The sequence below is a fragment of the Octodon degus genome, unplaced genomic scaffold (assembly GCF_000260255.1).
Source record: "Octodon degus isolate 3935 unplaced genomic scaffold, OctDeg1.0 scaffold00076, whole genome shotgun sequence".
Lineage (NCBI taxonomy): Eukaryota > Metazoa > Chordata > Mammalia > Rodentia > Octodontidae > Octodon > Octodon degus.
This window is the reverse complement of record NW_004524652.1, coordinates 7,186,807-7,202,936: the sequence shown is the minus strand read 5'-3', so window position 1 is coordinate 7,202,936 and position 16,130 is coordinate 7,186,807. Positions and strand designations below refer to the sequence as shown.

Below are 16,130 nucleotides of genomic sequence, written 5' to 3'. Positions count from 1 at the left end.
CGATGCCCCCTGTGAGCTGGCCAAGCGCGACCCCAAGGGCGCGGGCGTGCGGCGCCGGCCGGCGCGGCCCCTGGAGCTGGACAGTGGAGGCGAGGAAGACGAGAAGGAGTCTCTGTCGGCGTCCTCGTCCTCCTCGGCGACCTCATCCTCGGCGTCCTCCACGTCCTCGCCCTCATCCTCAGCGTCCGACAAGGAGGAGGGGCGGGAGAGCACAGATGAAGAGGAGGAGGAGGAGGAGGAAGAGGAGGAGGAGGAGGAGGAGGAGGAGGAGGAGGCAGCGGTGGCAGAGCAGCGCCCGCGCGGCCCCCGCAGCCTGATCTCGTCCTCCTCATCGGCCTCGTCTCTGTCCTCGGAGAAGGTGAGGGGCGTTGGCGGCGGGGGCGGGCCCTGGGCCGTGGGGACCCCGTGTGGCGCTCACCCCCGCCCTGCTGCACACCAGGGTGACGAGGACAGCGATGACCAGGAGGAGTCTGGAAACGAGGAGGACGAGGCGGCTGGGCTATCGGGCGCGAGCGGGAAGGACGAAGGGGACTCAGGGGACTCGGACGGAGGTGAGAGGCCGGCGGGTGGGGTCTCGGTGGCAGAGGGCGGCGGCTCGGAGGGCAGATAGGGGGCGCTGTGGCCAAGGCAGAGGGCACCCAGGCCGGAAGTGCGCGGCAGCGGCGGGAGCAGGTTGAGCCTCCTGGAGCTGTTGCCTTTCACCGCAGAGCTATTCCCTTTAAGTGAACTTTACAGCCGGAGTTGCAGCTTACTGTCACAATACCTACCCAGCAAGCAGGAGGTCTCGAGTTCCATTCGAGTTACCAAAAAAGAAATGAACTAAAATTGACTATTATGGCCATGTGGGATGGTACACACCTATCATCCCAGCACCTGGCAGGTTGAGGCAGGAGGATCACAAGTTCAGGGACAGCCTGGGCAGTATGGTGAGACCTTGTCTTAAACTGAAAAATACGAAAGGGCCAAGGCTGTAAATTAGTGGCAGTGAAGCTGTGGTACCTGTACTCCAGCAGGCTGTTGGTATCATTGGAAGCTCTAAAAAGTTCACCATCGCTGCCCTAGATTCAGTCCCCAGGGCCAGAGAAAGGAAGCCAGCCAGCCAGCGATGCCTGCCACAGGCTGCACCCTGTCCAGGGGCTGTGCTTAGGCAGGTCCTCCTGTATGAGGTTCTGGGGAACTGTGGGGCAGGGACTGGGATCCCACAGGCGGTGACGTGGTTCCTCGCTGTGCCCCTACACCCAGAGGAGACCACAAGTGTCATCATGTCCAAGGCGGATGCTGAGTCTTCCAGTGAGAGCTCCGAGTCTTCTGAGTTTGGGTCCAGCTCTGAGTCCTCGTCTGAGTCCTCAGAGGATGAAGAGGAGATGATAGAGAAAAAAGAGGAGGAAGAAGAAGAGGAGGAAGAGGAGGAGGAGGAGGAGGAGGAGGAGGTGGTGGTGGCAGCTGTGGCTGCAGTGGCAGAGGAGACCACACCTCCTGCAAGTGCTGAGGATGCTGAGCTGGGCAAGGAGGAGGTGACCCTGGCCCCTGGGGCAACTGCTGTGGAGCCACTGGTCCCTGAAGGAGAGGTGGACATTGAGGCTGAGGACGCAGCCCCAGGGGAGCGGACACCCCTCCTGGAGGAACCCCCTGTACCTGTGGCTGTTGAGCTGGTGGGGTGCAAAGAGCCCCCTGAAGAGCCAAGCCCAAGCCAGGAAGCTACCATGTTGGTGTCACCAGAGCCCTCTCCCAAGGAGGCGGAGGCACCACTCCCTGTGTCCCCGGAACAAGTTCCAGGTAGGGCTGTGACCACCAAGGGAGCAGGTGGGGGTGTGAGTGCTTGTTGTCAGAAGCAGGTCTCCTTGAAATGGCATCCACAGGACGCACCTCCCTTGTGCAGTCACACAGGGCACATGGGGCTAGCACTGAGCCTAGCTCGGGTTTTGAGCCACAGAGACCATGGCTTCATGCCTCAGGGCCAGGGTTTGTTCCATCATGGCTGCCAACAGATGCTTACCAGGGGGTTGGCAGGGTCGTGGTCACTTAGTAATAGTCAAGGGAGCAGCTTTGAGGTACCATGCCAGGAGAGAGGGCTTCAGGCTTCATGCCCTGCCCAAGCTGCCCCAAGTCGCCCTAAGCCAAGACTGCCTCTGACATGCCTTCAGCTGAACTCTTGGCAGTCACAAATGCATCCTTCTGCTGTACAGTGCTCTGGCCGCCAGAGTAGCTGCTGAGCTCCAAAAATGTAGCCAGACCTACTGGGGCACTGAGTTCCTTTTACCTTAGGTAGGCAAGTGTGGCCCTTGCTACTTTCCCTAAGCCCTTCAGGAGAGGAGAGAAAGCTGGTTTATTTTGTTCATAGTATTTTGTTTTATTCCTTTCACCACAGATGCTTGAATAGTAGCTTAATATTAAGATTGTGTTGGTCTGCAGTACTATTCTAGGCATGAACAATAGAGCAGTGGAGCAAGCAGATAAAAAATGTGTCCTTATGAAGCTTACATGCAGTGAGGGCCAAGCATAATCCCCGTACTTGTGAGGCTGAGGCAGGAGGATCACCACGGGTACGTAGTCAGTCTAGGTGGCTGCATAGTGAGCTCTAGGCCAGACTGAACTGCATGGTGAGGTTCTGTCTTTAAAAAATCAGAAGGAAAAAAGATGCAGAGAAAGACTGATAACTTTGTCTCCTGTGTCCTTGGTTTACCTACCAACATTCGTGATGCACCTGCTGTATGCCTGACTCCTGGCTGCTGCTGAGCAGTCTTCATATGGGCTAACTGGGGACAGAGTCTGTCCTGACAGATGGGAGCATGCATACAGAGCACTCAGTAGGGCAGCAATTTAGGGCATCTTGAGTTGGAACTGAATAACTCACTCCCATTGTTGCCTGCTTCTCTGTAGAGCAAGATGCTGAGGCGGAGCCCGAGCCCCCTCTGATGCCATCCCTGCCCCCGCAGCCACCCCTACCGCCACCCCATCCACCCCGGCCACCCAGCCCACCCCCGGAGCCTGTGACCCCAGAGCCCCCGCTCCCACCTGTGCCCCTGGAGCCCCCTCCCGAGGACCAGCCCCCTCGAACTCCAGGCCTCTGTGGCAGCCTGGCCAAGTCTCAGAGCACAGAGACAATACCAGCCACCCCTGGTGGGGAGCCCCCACTCTCAGGGGGCAGTAGCAGCCTGTCCCTGAGCTCCCCTCAGGTGCCTGGCAGCCCCTTCTCCTACCCATCCCAGTCCCCCAGCTTGAGCAGCGGCGGGCTCCCGCGGACTCCGGGCAGGGACTTCAGCTTCACTCCCACCTTCCCTGAGCCCAGTGGGCCCCTGCTGCTCCCCGTTTGCTCCCTCCCTGCTGGCCGACGAGAGGAGCGCCCGGGCCCTTTGGCCTCCCCAGTGCTCCTGGACACGGGCCTGCCTCTCCCCCTCCCCCTGCCCCTGCCCCTGCCCCTGGCGTTGCCTGTCCCTGTCCTGAGGGCACAGACTCGGGCCCCTGGACAGCTGCCACCCCTACTCCCTGCCCCTCTGGCCCCCTGTCCACCCCCCATGAAAAGGAAGCCGGGCAGGCCCCGGCGATCCCCACCATCCATGCTGTCTCTGGGTGGGCCCCTGGTCCGGCCACCTGCAGGGGTTACCCTCGGGAGGGACCTCCTGCTCTTGCCAGGCCAGCCGCAGACCCCCATCTTCCCCAGCACCCATGATCCCCGGGCTGTGACTCTGGACTTCCGGAATACAGGGATCCCAGCGCCTCCCCCTCCGCTCCCCCCCCAGCCGCCACCTCCCCCACCCCCACCCCCGATTGAGCCCACCAAGCTGCCCTTCAAGGAGCTGGACAACCAGTGGCCCTCTGAAGCCATCACTCCAGGCCCTCGGTGCGATGAAGTCACAGAGGAGTACATGGAGCTGGCCAAGGCGCGGAGCTCATGGCGTCGGCCCCCAAAGAAGCGCCATGAGGACCTAGTAGCCCCTTTGGCCTCCCCCGAACTCTCGCCTACTCAGCCCCTCTTTCGGCCCCGCTCGGAGTTTGAGGAGATGACCATCCTGTATGACATCTGGAACGGTGGTATTGATGAGGAGGACATTCGCTTTCTCTGTGTCACCTATGAGCGGCTGCTGCAGCAGGACAATGGCATGGACTGGCTCAATGACACACTCTGGGTCTACCACCCCTATATCCTGCCAGACGTGGGTTCTTTGCCTGTAGAATCAGGGCACTACTTGCCCACCCATGGGTCCGTCTCTCAGTCTGTAGCTGTCCATGCTCCCATGAGGACAGTCCGTGGTCATCACCTACCAACCAGCATTGGTGTGGCGCCTTGCCAGGCTCTGAGCTGAGTTGCCACCGGCACTTGAAACCCTGTGCCAGGCTCATCTCATGCTAGTGTCAGCAGGTTCCATGGCCAGCGTCCCTTCTTGTGCCCCCTTGGATTGGGGCCGTTAGGATTCCCATTTTACATAGGAAGAAATAGAGGCTCAGGGAGGTTAAGCAACTGCCCGCGGTCACAGCTCCAAAGTGGTACAGCTGAGATTTGGACCCAGGCAGGTCTGGATCTGGAATCTGGGCTGTTGCCCACCATGCTGCCCCAAGCCTAAGGTTGAAGCCAGCATGATCCCATTATAGCAAAGTAACTTATGGATACCTCTTCCCACGGCCTCTGCCAAGTGCCTTGGGTGCATTTCATCATCGACAGAGGCAACTTTGCCCGTTGCAGCCCAGGGCCCAGATGGGAGACTGAGGCAGAATGTGGTCGGTAAACTTGGCCAGGGCCAGACAGCTGGGTGCCGAGCACTGGTGGGACTGGCCAGTGGGTGGCCATGTGGAGGTGGAGATGGGTCTGAGGGCAGGCAGGGTGCCAGTGCAGAGTGCTCTGAGATTGTCCACATGGCCCTTGACATACACCCACCCACCAGCCTCTCTTCTGCTAAGAAAAAGAAACGGGACGATGGCATCCGTGAGCACGTGACAGGCTGTGCCCGCAGTGAGGGCTTCTACACCATCGATAAGAAGGACAAGCTCAGATACCTCAACAGCAGCCGTGCCAGCACTGATGAGCCCCCCGCAGACACCCAGGTACGAGGCTGGCCAGGGCCCAGCAGCTGAGGAAGCCAAGGTTTCCAGGCATTGCTGGCTGCTTTGTGTTTAATTCTGGAAACATCTGGTGAGCACCTGGCACGTGCCAAGCCCTGTTCAGGACTGCAGCTGTGCATGTGGTTTTCCTTGGCAAGCTCGGGAGGCAGTCAAGCAGCAGGTCACTCATGAGGTGTGGACCATGGAGAAAACCAGCAGGAGGGTGATTTGGAGGAGCCCAAAAGGTCTCAGAGCCAGAGCAGAAAGTGGGGAGGAGGAGCCATGTGGGTGAACCAGAGAAACCTCAGAGAAACAGAAAAGGAGCTTTGTTCAGTGCAGGCAGGGCATTTTTGGGAGACTGAGGCAGGAGGATCAGGAGCTCCAGGCCAGCCTGCACCACATAGCTAGACCCTGTCTCAAAAAAATAAGAGCCAGTGAGATAGCTCAGCGGACTAAAGCACCAGCTTAGGTAAGCACAGGGGCCGCAGTTTGATCCCTGGCACCACAGGTCTTAGCTTTTCCCCCAGGGCGGGCTAAGCCTGCCAGAGTATGGGTGTAATGGTGCACACCTGTAATCCCAGTGCTAGGGTGGCTAGAAGCAGGAGAATCACAATCCAAGCTGTGTAGTGAGACACTGTAACAACCAAATATGTTAAAAACAACAACAAAAAAAACACAGAAACAAACCAAGGCAGGAGATAAGCTTCTCAAATCCTGCCCTTAACATTCAAATAGCATGCTGTGGCTGGGCTCTGAGGCAGGGAGTGGTCCCATAGTTTGAGAAGGGAAAAGCAATTAAGTCCAGAGAGAGGACAGCTTGGGAAGCTCCTGGGGCCTGGGGTGATGATGTAGATTTGGTGGCAGTTGCTATTCTTTCATTACTAGAGATTGAACTTGGCACCCAGCCGTCTTCATTTATATGTTTTTATTTGAGACAGGGTCTTGCCAAGTTGCTTAGTTGTTCAGGCTGAGCTTGAACTTGTGACCCTCAGGTTCCCAGAGTGCTGGGATGGGACATGTGTACCATGCAGCCAGCCTGGGGAGGGGTAAGGAAGACATGGGTGGGGTGTGATTTTTGAAGCTTATCACAGCAGCAAGTTGGGGTGAGGGGTTCTGCAGAGGTCCAGAGGGGAGCAGCAACATCGTTGCTGTGGTTTCCCAGCTGCCTGTGCGTGGCCCAGACTTGGGTGGCTAGAGAGGGAAAGTGAAAGTCGGTAAGGACAGTGGAGGTTGGAGCCCGCTGAGGAGCTCTGCATACTAGGGGAGGGCAGAGGCTGAGAGAGGACCGGGTCTCAGGGCTGTGGGAGGGACCTGTGTGGGGCCTTGATGGCCTGTGGAGGTCCTCGGAGTTGGGGATGTCCATGCCTTTGCAGATGTTTAGCTGAGGGGCTGCTAAGGAAGGCTGTGCTGTGTACTTTGCACTGGCCAGAGATGGGAAAGGGGAAGGGGAGAAGCCCCCCTGCTTAAGGAGGGAAAGGCCAGGGCTGCCAAGAGTGACCCAGAACTCAGGATGGGACTGATACTGAGGCGCCTCAGCAAGCTGCGTCCTCCCTCTGACTGGTCCTGGCCCCCTCCGGCTCCAGGGCATGAGCATCCCAGCACAGCCCCATGCCTCCACTCGGGCAGGCTCCGAGCGGCGTTCAGAACAGCGCCGCCTGCTGTCCTCCTTCACTGGCAGCTGTGACAGTGACCTGCTCAAGTTCAACCAGCTCAAGGTGAGGCCGGGCCTGACCTGGGGCAGCCAGGGCGGCAGGGAGGACCTGGGACCAGGACTCACCCTTCCCTCCCTTCTGCTGCAGTTTCGGAAGAAGAAGCTTAAGTTCTGCAAGAGCCACATTCATGACTGGGGCCTGTTCGCCATGGAGCCCATTGCAGCTGACGAGATGGTTATTGAGTACGTGGGCCAGAGCATCCGCCAGGTAGGCACTACCCACCGGGATGGGCTGGGTAGGCACAGGGGCACTCCTTACTGACACCGTGTGTTTTGGGGCCAGGTGATCGCAGACATGCGGGAGAAAAGGTATGAGGATGAGGGCATCGGTAGCAGCTACATGTTCCGGGTGGACCACGACACCATCATCGATGCCACCAAGTGCGGCAACTTCGCACGTTTCATTAACCACAGCTGCAATGTGAGTGCTCAGAAAGTGGCAGCCCTGCTTGCCTCACAGGGGCACAAAAACCGGGAGCCCTAGGCACAGAGAGTCACAGGACCCAGACAACCTCCTTCCCCAGCTCAGGTCCCGCAGGGCTGACAGGAGGGGCATGAGGGCCGTATAAGGACCCCTTCTCAGCTGGATTGGGTGGTTCACATCTGTAATCCCAGCACTCAGGAGGCTGAGGCAGGAAGATCAATGGAGTTTGAGGCCAGCCTGGGCTACATAGCAAGACCGTGTCTTAAAAAACAAAAACAAACAAAAAGGAGCTTTTGTCCTTTGAGGTCCAGGAGTCTGCTCTGTTTTTTTTTTTTTTTTTTGTGGTACTGGGGATTGAATTTAGGATACTGTATTGCCAAGCAAGCAGTTACACCGCTGAGCTCTTTCCCCTGTGAAAGAGCAGTGTCTGTCTTATGCATCCAGATGAGGCCTGAAGGTGCTGGGAATTGTTGATCTGGTTAGCAGTAGCCCTGGCCCTCCTTCCCTGTGCAGGCTCTGTAGGGCAGAAAGAAGTTAGTTGCTCCATGCAGAGTTTATTTATTTATTTATTTATTTATTTAGTGTGTGTGTGGCCAGCTCAGCCCACCAGGGGGCGGGGCTGGCTGGCATGTGGTGCTGGGGGATTGAACTGCGGTCCCTGTGCTTTGCTTAGCTTAGCTTGTTCTAAGTAGGTGCTTTAGACCACTGAGCCATCTCACCAGCCCTCGATGCAGAGTTGTTATAGGCTGGTGGCACCCTCATTACCTGTGCGTGCCAGCTCTCTGGATCATGACCTGATTCCTGTCTGGGAGGGGCCGGTGAAGACCTCCCTGTGATTAGCAGTCTCAGATCTGAGAGACAAGAGGGCCAACCTGGGGGGCAGGGGGTGGCCAAATGTCTGGGGCAGCAGGGAGGACCGTGGGTTGAAGGACAGCAAGGGGCAGCAGCGTAGATGGGCAGAGTTGTCCCAGCCTGGTCACACAGCTTGTTGTCTAGCTGAGGAGCTGCAGCTGAAGCAGACCCTGGATTCAAGTCCCCCCCTCTGGAAGGTGGGAGTCCTGGGGCAATAGATCTGCTGCCCTTTGGGAAAGTTGTCCCTGACTGCTGGTCAGCAGTAAGCTCCCTGGGTGAGAGTGGCTGCAGGACCTTTGAGCTCCAGAGAACTGTGACTGAGTCCTGGCTATGGCTGGCTGCCCCAGAGGTGGGAACCCTGGTGCTCTATAGGGCTTAGGAGAGAAAGTCCTGGGGGGTGGGGCCAAGCTGGGAGGAGGCTGGGGAGCTTGGTGCTTGGCTTGAGTGTGAGGCATGGCTGTTGTACAGTGCTAACAAACCTGGTGCCAATGGCATGGAAAGGCAGGCACAGAGAGTGGGTGCTTGGATCTGTGGCTCTGCAGGGCTGAGGGCTCAGCTGGCCTGTCTTGGAAAGGGCCAGATGGTATGCGCTCAGCTTTGTGCCTACAGGGCCCCTGCGGCAGCCAAGTGACTCTAGATTGCTGGGAATGGTGGTGCACATCTGTCATCCTAGCACTCTGGGAGGCTGAGGCAGAATGATGGCAAGTTCAAACCTAGCCTGGGCAGTTTAGTGACATAGTGAGACTTTGTCTCAAAATTAAAAAGGTATAGGGATGTAGCTCAGCAAAAAGGCCCTGAGTTCAGTACCCAGTCACACACATACGCGCACGCGCACACACACTCTCTTTATAGTCAAGAAAGCAGTCGCAGAATATGCTGGTGAATGGACGAGGTGAGTGGGATGTCTGTGTTCCAGTCAAACCTTCCAGAAGCAGTGCAGCACATGTCTACAGTCTCGTGCTTTGCAAGGCCGAGGCAGGAAGATCCCCAAGTCAAGTCCCACCTGGTTAATTTAGCAAGACCCTGTGTCAAAAAATAAAAAGGGGGTAAGGTGTGGCTAGGTGGTGGGGTACCCCACTCTATCCCCCAGTAGCAACAAAGCAGGCAGTTGGGGGCTACAGGGGACTGCATCGAGAGCTTAGAGGTGAGGCCTGCGCTGGAAATAACAGTTTGTGGATTTGGCTAAATGGAAGCAGAAGACCCGGGAGTGATATTGTCATGGCCTTTTTTTCCTTTCAGTACTAGGGACTGGACCCAGAGCCTTTTCACTGAGCTACATCCTCAGCCCTTTTTTGTTTTGAGATAGTCTGTGCTCACTTCAGTAGCGCCTATACTGAAGTTGAGGCAGGGTCTAGATGAGTTAGTCAGGGGCTGGGGAGAGAGCTTGGTAGAATAAGCTCTTGCCTGGCAAGCGCAGGGTCCTGAGTTCAATCCCTGGTACTTGAGGCTAGAATCTTCCTGCCTCAGCCTCCAAGAATCCTGGGGTTACAGGAGTGCTTCACTGCACCCGGCTTGGTAATTGCCATTCTTGGTGACTCTCAGTGGTCCTCTTCACCCTCAGGAGAAACCAGTGGGCAGGGGCTCGCTCCTGTGGCTGTGTCAGGCCCCGGGTGCGAAGGCCTAGCTGGGTTTGGGGCCTTGCCGGCAGGGGTGGGGGCCAGGCGCTGCCTCTGGGGCTCACTGCACACCACCCCCACCTGCAGCCCAACTGCTACGCCAAGGTCATCACAGTAGAGTCGCAAAAGAAGATTGTCATCTACTCGAAGCAGCACATCAGCGTGAATGAGGAGATCACCTATGACTACAAGTTCCCCATCGAGGATGTGAAGATCCCCTGCCTCTGCGGCTCCGAGAACTGCCGGGGGACCCTCAACTAGGCCTGCAGTGCCAGTCCCAACCCCCATTTCAGGTGCTGTCCCTCGCCCCTTGGCCTCGGCAGGGCTTGGCGCCCCAACACTACCCGGCCCGGTGGAAAGGGCTTTATCTCTCGCCTGTGTCCCTTTCATTTAAAAAAAAAAAAAAAAAAAAAAAAAAAAAAGCTCCTTTCAGGACTTTTGTTGAGCTCTGTCACCAACCTGTCTGTCTCGCCCCTGACACCCGGCTCTGGCCCTCTGTCCTTGTCTCCCTTCCCTGTCTCCAGCTCCCGTCTCCTCCCATGGATGCTGCTATGTTGTGTCCTCTCCTCCTTCCCTTCCTCTTCTTGAGAACAGACATTTTAACCTTTGAAATGTGAAGGCAGAATCAAATAGGGGCCTCCAGGGCTGAGCGGCCCTGTGGCCGTGTCTGTCCTTGGTTGGGACCCCAAGGGCTGGGACTAGGCCAGGAGCTATGGCCTTGACCTCATGACACTACATCCCTGAGAGGCCTCTGCACCCAAGGACACTGCGAGGGCACCATGCCATCCGCCACCCAACCCAGGCTGTGGCTCCCCAGTGGCTAGACCCCCACCACCCACACCCTCCTCTCCAAATCTTTGGGTTCGATGTTTACTTTCTCATTCAGATGCCAGCAATGAGGAGCTCCCCAGGAGCCCAGTGCGGGCAGGGCTCAGGGACAGCTGTCCCGATCTTCTGCCCTCACCAGCCAGCCAGGCTGAGGGGCTCCCAGGGAAGGCGGTCCCCCAGCCCCGCCACACGGGTTGTGCATGCGGCGTTTTTGTTTCTAAGCTTCCCGCTCACCCCACCATTGGCAGCCCCTGCCCCTGAGCTCTGCAAAGCATATTTATTTTTGGAGTGAGCAGTTTATGTCTCAGAGAAAGGAAAATCTTGCGAGAGATTCTAAAACTCAGATCTAAGTCTTTTGACAGTTTTTTCCTCTTTCTCCCTCCCCCCCTCCTTTTCAGGGTTTATTTCCATGATTTTTTTTTTCTTGTGCGTGTATAAAATCAAAACGAAGGGGAAAAAAATAGGTTTTTGAAGTTCAGAACCAACTTCTGTATATAGACTGCCATAAAGGACTTTTTCTTGGGAACATTGTTTCTTGTAGAAACATGTGGGAAGACTTTTTTGCTCATTTCTTTGTACTTCCAAAAAAAGAAAAAAGAAAAAAAAGACACATACAAAAGCAAGTCCCCCATCCCAAAAGCAGAGCAGGCGTGTACAGAATTTCTGGAGCGAGACTGTTGTGACCGGTCCTCACCAAGATGCGACCATGCCCACTCTGCGGACGGATGGCGGGCGTCTCTGGTATCTCAGCTTGTGTCAAGCTTGTTATCATGTAAATTCTGTACAAAGAATTGTTATTTTTCTCTTTTTTTGTCCTTGGTGTTTTTGTTGTGTATTTTTAAAAATTTCTCAGGCCCTCTCTGTTTGCGACTGTGCCCACCGGTTTCCAATATCCGGGAAATGGAGGTCCTTAAGATAGAGGGGTACCTGGGTGCAGCGGCGACCTTCTCTTCTGATTGCAGTTTTCTGCCTAATTGTGCAGCCGAGGAAATATTTATTTTTCACATGAGGAAATGGTGTAGTTTGTAGAGATGGCTGATTTAAGTTAGCTGTGCAGCCCCCAAGGGGCTGTCTTCATCCTATCCCCCATTAGAGAAGTGGGACACAAGGCGAGGAAACCGAGGAGCCCACCAAGCCCTCACCCCGCCCCACATGACACAGCTGCAGCCCATGTCACGCTGGCCAGCCGCTGCAGGCAAGGGCTGGGCCCCTCATCCCAAATCCCCGGGCAACTCCGGAATGGTTTGCAATAATCCACAAATGTGTTGGCCCAGGTTCCCTTCAGAGTCTTTGTTTTGCATTGAACAAATCCTACTTTTGAAGTGTTGGGGGTTTCTGCTTTTTTTTGCTTTTCTCTTTTCTCTGCCTCTGCAAAGAAGAGAACAACTGAACTTTAGGGTTGTTTGTGCATAGACTCTGCCATCTATATGTAACTTGTTTTGAAGAGAAGTGTTTCCGTTGTGGGTGTGTCTTGCTGTAAATATTTGTTCATATTTTTGTGAATTCAATACTATGTACCATTGTATTATAGTAACTTTTATAAAGCAAACCATAAATATACTGACTTTTCTTACAGATACGCCGTCTCTCGCTCTCCTCTCTCCCTCTCCTCACTTCTTTCTGTTGTGTACCCTGCTCTCAGGAGGTGGGCAGGCAGGAGAAAGGGCTGTAGCTGGCCACTCCCGCCATCAGCTCTCACTTTGCCCTAAGGCAGTCCCCACGGCCGGCCTGAGTCGGAAAGGCTGCACCTCTTAGCTTTGAAGTTTCTCTTGTAGATTTATTTAGACCTTCAGAATCCAGTTAGGAAACAACATCATTCCGTTGCCATCACTAGAACTTGGTTCTTCAAAAATGTTTAACACCAAAAGGGCCAGCCAGGTAGCTCAGTGGACTAAAGCGCCTATTTAGGCAGAATGCAGCAGCTTGGGTTCGATTCCCAGTGTGCTATGCTGGCCCTGCCCTTGGGGCACACTGAGAGGGCCGTTGAGACTGGGCAGGCTGGGTGTGGTGGCGCACGCCTGTTAATCCCAGGGCTTGAGAGGTTGAAAACAGGAGAATTTACTACAAGTCTGATATACAGAGTGATACCCTGAAGAGCCTGTACTAAATACAAGAAAAAAAAAAAAAAGTTTAGCACTCTGGGGGGTTGAGGCAGGAATTTAGGGAGGCTCTGTCTCAAATAATGAAAACAGTTGGGGATGTAGCTCAATGCAAAGGCCCTGGGGCTCAGTCCTCAGTATTGGGAAAACATTGAACCCTGGTCTGCACTGGATAGGAAGAAGCCTCATGAAACAGGCTTTTGTTTTGTTTTGTTTTGTTTTTGGCAGAACCGGGGATTGAACTCAGACCCCTGGGCTTGCGAGGGAAGCACTTATTCTACTGAACCATCTCCCCAGCCCCATGAAACAGGTTGAACAAAATTCAGTACCTCCAGTGGTGGCACTGCAGGTGGCCCGGGTCCCTGAGAGGTCTGTTCTATCTGACCAGACGCCACAGCAAGGCTGTCACAAGTCTGAGAAGGACAGATGCAAAGGAAGTTTTGGCAACAAGCAACATGGCTAGACGACACCAGGCCTCCCCTGTCTTGTAGCAACATGAGTGATGCCACAAGACCGTTTTTCCTGCCAAACTGGCCTGCGCTGAAAATTACAAAATACTCGGTGTCTGTGGGCAGCAGGCAAAGAGAAGTGGAAGTGCTGCAACCCTTAGGAGGAAAAGTGAGACACAAGTGTTGAAAATGCATAAGCCAGGGTTGGTGGTCCACGCCTGAAATCCTGGTACACTGGGAGGCTGAGGCAGGAGGATAGCTGCAAGCCTGAGGCCAGCCTGGGCTCCACAGTGAGTTCAAGGCCAGCCTAAACTTCACAGTGAGATTCTGTTTCAATAATACAAATGTACAAAAACCCATGGTCCAAATTTCCATTGTAAGGAATTGAGCCCGACAGTCACAGGGACAGTGATGTGTATGAGGGTTTTCCGTGCAGCCACCTTAGTCATAGCACTGTTGGGGGGGGGGGGCTGGTTTTAGGAGCATCTAGGGGATGTCACTGGAGGGAATCGTGGGAAAAGAGAAAGCTGGAACTGGTGCTAAGCCAGGAAAGAAGGTGTCTCTAGGCTATTCAGTTCAACCAGTACATACGCGTGTATGTTTATTTAGCCGGGATCTTGTTATGCAGCCTGGGCTGGCCTCACACTACAGCAATCCTGCTTCAGCCTCCTGAGTGCTGGGATTCTAGGTGTGTTGCACCATGCCTGGTTTCCGCCAGTATTTATTGAGCAGCTACTGTACAATGTGTCAGACACTTCCCCAGGCACAGCAGTTGTAAGAGTGCAAAGAACACATCTCACGGCTTCACAGAGATGACGTCCCTGTGGGCACGAGCAGTGTGAAGTGCTGCAATTAAGAGCAGAAGCTAACAGTGGCCACCGAAGGGGGGTGGGGAAATCTGAGATGAAATCCCAGGGAAGTCTACTGGAACAAAGCTCAAAAGGAAAACACAGCGGCTGTGTGGCCATCATCGGGGAGGGTTCTAGGCAGGAGGGACAGCCATGCAAAGGCCTGTGGCAAGGGGGAGCACGGGGCCTCCTGGTTGCAGCTGAGGGTGGAATGGGTTGGAGGAAGGGAGGAAAAACTCACCCGGGGAGCACTGAGTGGGAACATAGGGAAGGCAGATGACAGTTCCAAGAACCCAGTCCTGGAATTTGTATGTAAAATAACCCAGCTTTCTAAAATATCCACTGGTTTGTTTGCAAGCAAAATAGACTACATGTGAAAGCCAGGTTTGGCCCAGAAGCCACCAATTTGCAACCTTCTGGGCTATCGAATTTCCCCTTCTTTGCATGAGCCAGGGAAGACAGAGGAAGAGTTTTGCGTGGCCCTGGAGCCTGCTCCTCAGTTCTCACTGGGTTCTTTTTAGTTCTGAAGTTTAGGATTTCAGAAACCCTGATATATACCCTTCAATCTGGACCAAGAAACCCCAATTCATTGTAATACCCACTCAGATAGTTTTATGCTAGGTTTTGCTGTGCTGGGTTCTTAGCTAACTCGTGGGTCAGGGATAGCAAGCACTGAAAGCAGAACAGAGACCAGAGTGACACCACCTCCCTCCCCCCTTCAAATCCTGAATGATATTCATTGGTCCTTTGGGGGATTGAATTCAGGGCCTAGGAGCTCGCTAGGGCCCTGCACCCTCCAGAAATTCGCACTCCCTGGCTCATGCTCAGCCCTGCTTTTGAGGAAATCATTTTCTTCCAAGGGTCTTTGCATCAGCTGCTCTTCTCATTCTTTTTTATTTTATTTTTGAGGCAGGGTCTCACACGGAGCGCAGGCTGGCCTTGATGGCCGCTCACACTTGAGTATGAACAAACCCCTTTCCCGAAGGAGTTGCTCCTGGAAGAACGGTGGGTGGGCGGTGCCGCTGCCTTGGGTGGGACATTGGTGACCGCGCCTCCAGGGGGCGCAGGGCAGAAACTAGGACTCGGACCCCTCCCTCTCTGTCTAGACCAGGAAGCAAGACCTGTGGCTGCGGAGCAGGGTCTCCTGGCCTACACTCTCCCATCTCAGACACTCTGAACAAAACCGAGATCAGTTATGCTCAGGACCATAAACCCATCAGCAGCTGCTGCTCCCACTTCCTGGGATACTGTCCCCATCCCACATGGCTGGCTGTCAAGGGTCACCTTGTTGCAGGGGTCTTTCCTCCACTGAAGCTAGTTTGCCTGAGATGGTGACTGCCACAATCCTCCTGCCTCAACCTGCCGAGTACAGCCTTGCGCCACCACGTTCGGCTTCTCATCATCTGCTTTGTCGGCATTTATGATGAAACCATATTGCCTGTCCTCCCAGTTACAGAAGAGCCCATCACGCTAGGTAGGGCCTGCTCGGGTCGCGCAGCGCCGCTGGGAACCCATAACCCGCGCGCGGGCCCTGGTCTCCCCCTGGCGGCAAACGGGCGCCACTGCTGCTGGCCGGGACCAGACGAGACCACAGACATCGATTCGCTCCGGTTCTTTTACTAGCGAGGGAGGAGTAGGAGCAGCTCCTCAGGGGGGCGTGGTCTTTAGAGGGCGGAACCAGTGGGGAGGCCTGGCATGGGCGTGTCTTGGGCGGGACCTTCTGTGGGCGGGGCCTACATGCCGGACACCTCTCCATTGGTCTCCAGGTCGGTGAGGTTTCCCCGGAGGTCCTGCTCCGCCTCGAAAGCCTTGAACAGCGCGTTGAAGTTGCCGGCTCCGAAGCCCTGGGGGAGGCAGCGGGTGAGCCAAGACCCCACAGAATAGGCTCGGGGACCGGGGCTTCGTACTGGGCTCAGCCGTACCTGGTGGTTGTGGCGCTGGATGACCTCCAGGAAGAGCGTGGGCCGGTCCTGCATGGGCTTGGTGAAGATCTGCAGGAGGTAGCCCTTCTCGTCGTAGTCCACCAGGATCTTCAGCTCCTGGGGGAGAAAGGGGCTGCTCAGCGGAGCCGCCCGCCCTTTCAGCCTGGCACGGTGGGATCCTGCACCCCTGGATCCCTGTGTCTGGCAGCTCCAGACACCTCCAGATTTGTCCTAACAGGATCCCAGTGCCAGGGCCTGACTCAGTCCCCCATCGAGATCTTGCCTGGACCCTCCATCCTCCCCTCAGTCCTTCATTCAGAGCATGCCACTCGTTTATTATTATT

At 55.4% G+C, this 16,130-nt stretch overlaps 2 protein-coding genes across 2 annotated transcripts in view; one reads left to right on the top strand and one right to left on the bottom strand.

Annotated features, from left to right (window-relative positions):
• Setd1b (SET domain containing 1B) overlaps nt 1-12,043 on the top strand; it is a 24,148-nt gene extending 12,105 nt beyond the window's left edge. Inside the window, exons 8-16 of the mRNA XM_023720526.1 lie at nt 1-358; nt 440-551; nt 1,243-1,776; nt 2,881-4,140; nt 4,874-5,040; nt 6,621-6,752; nt 6,837-6,956; nt 7,032-7,169; nt 9,728-12,043. The exon at nt 1-358 is cut by the window's left edge and continues 32 nt beyond it. Coding sequence (XP_023576294.1) covers nt 1-358; nt 440-551; nt 1,243-1,776; nt 2,881-4,140; nt 4,874-5,040; nt 6,621-6,752; nt 6,837-6,956; nt 7,032-7,169; nt 9,728-9,901 — 2,995 coding nt within the window. The 3' untranslated portion in view covers nt 9,902-12,043. The remainder of the gene's footprint in view (nt 359-439; nt 552-1,242; nt 1,777-2,880; nt 4,141-4,873; nt 5,041-6,620; nt 6,753-6,836; nt 6,957-7,031; nt 7,170-9,727) is intronic.
• A 3,418-nt stretch (nt 12,044-15,461) lies between these two features.
• Hpd (4-hydroxyphenylpyruvate dioxygenase) overlaps nt 15,462-16,130 on the bottom strand; it is a 9,000-nt gene continuing 8,331 nt past the window's right edge. Inside the window, exons 13-14 of the mRNA XM_004635897.2 lie at nt 15,787-15,903; nt 15,462-15,708 (exon numbers count right to left, since the gene is read on the bottom strand). Coding sequence (XP_004635954.2) covers nt 15,598-15,708; nt 15,787-15,903 — 228 coding nt within the window. The 3' untranslated portion in view covers nt 15,462-15,597. The remainder of the gene's footprint in view (nt 15,709-15,786; nt 15,904-16,130) is intronic.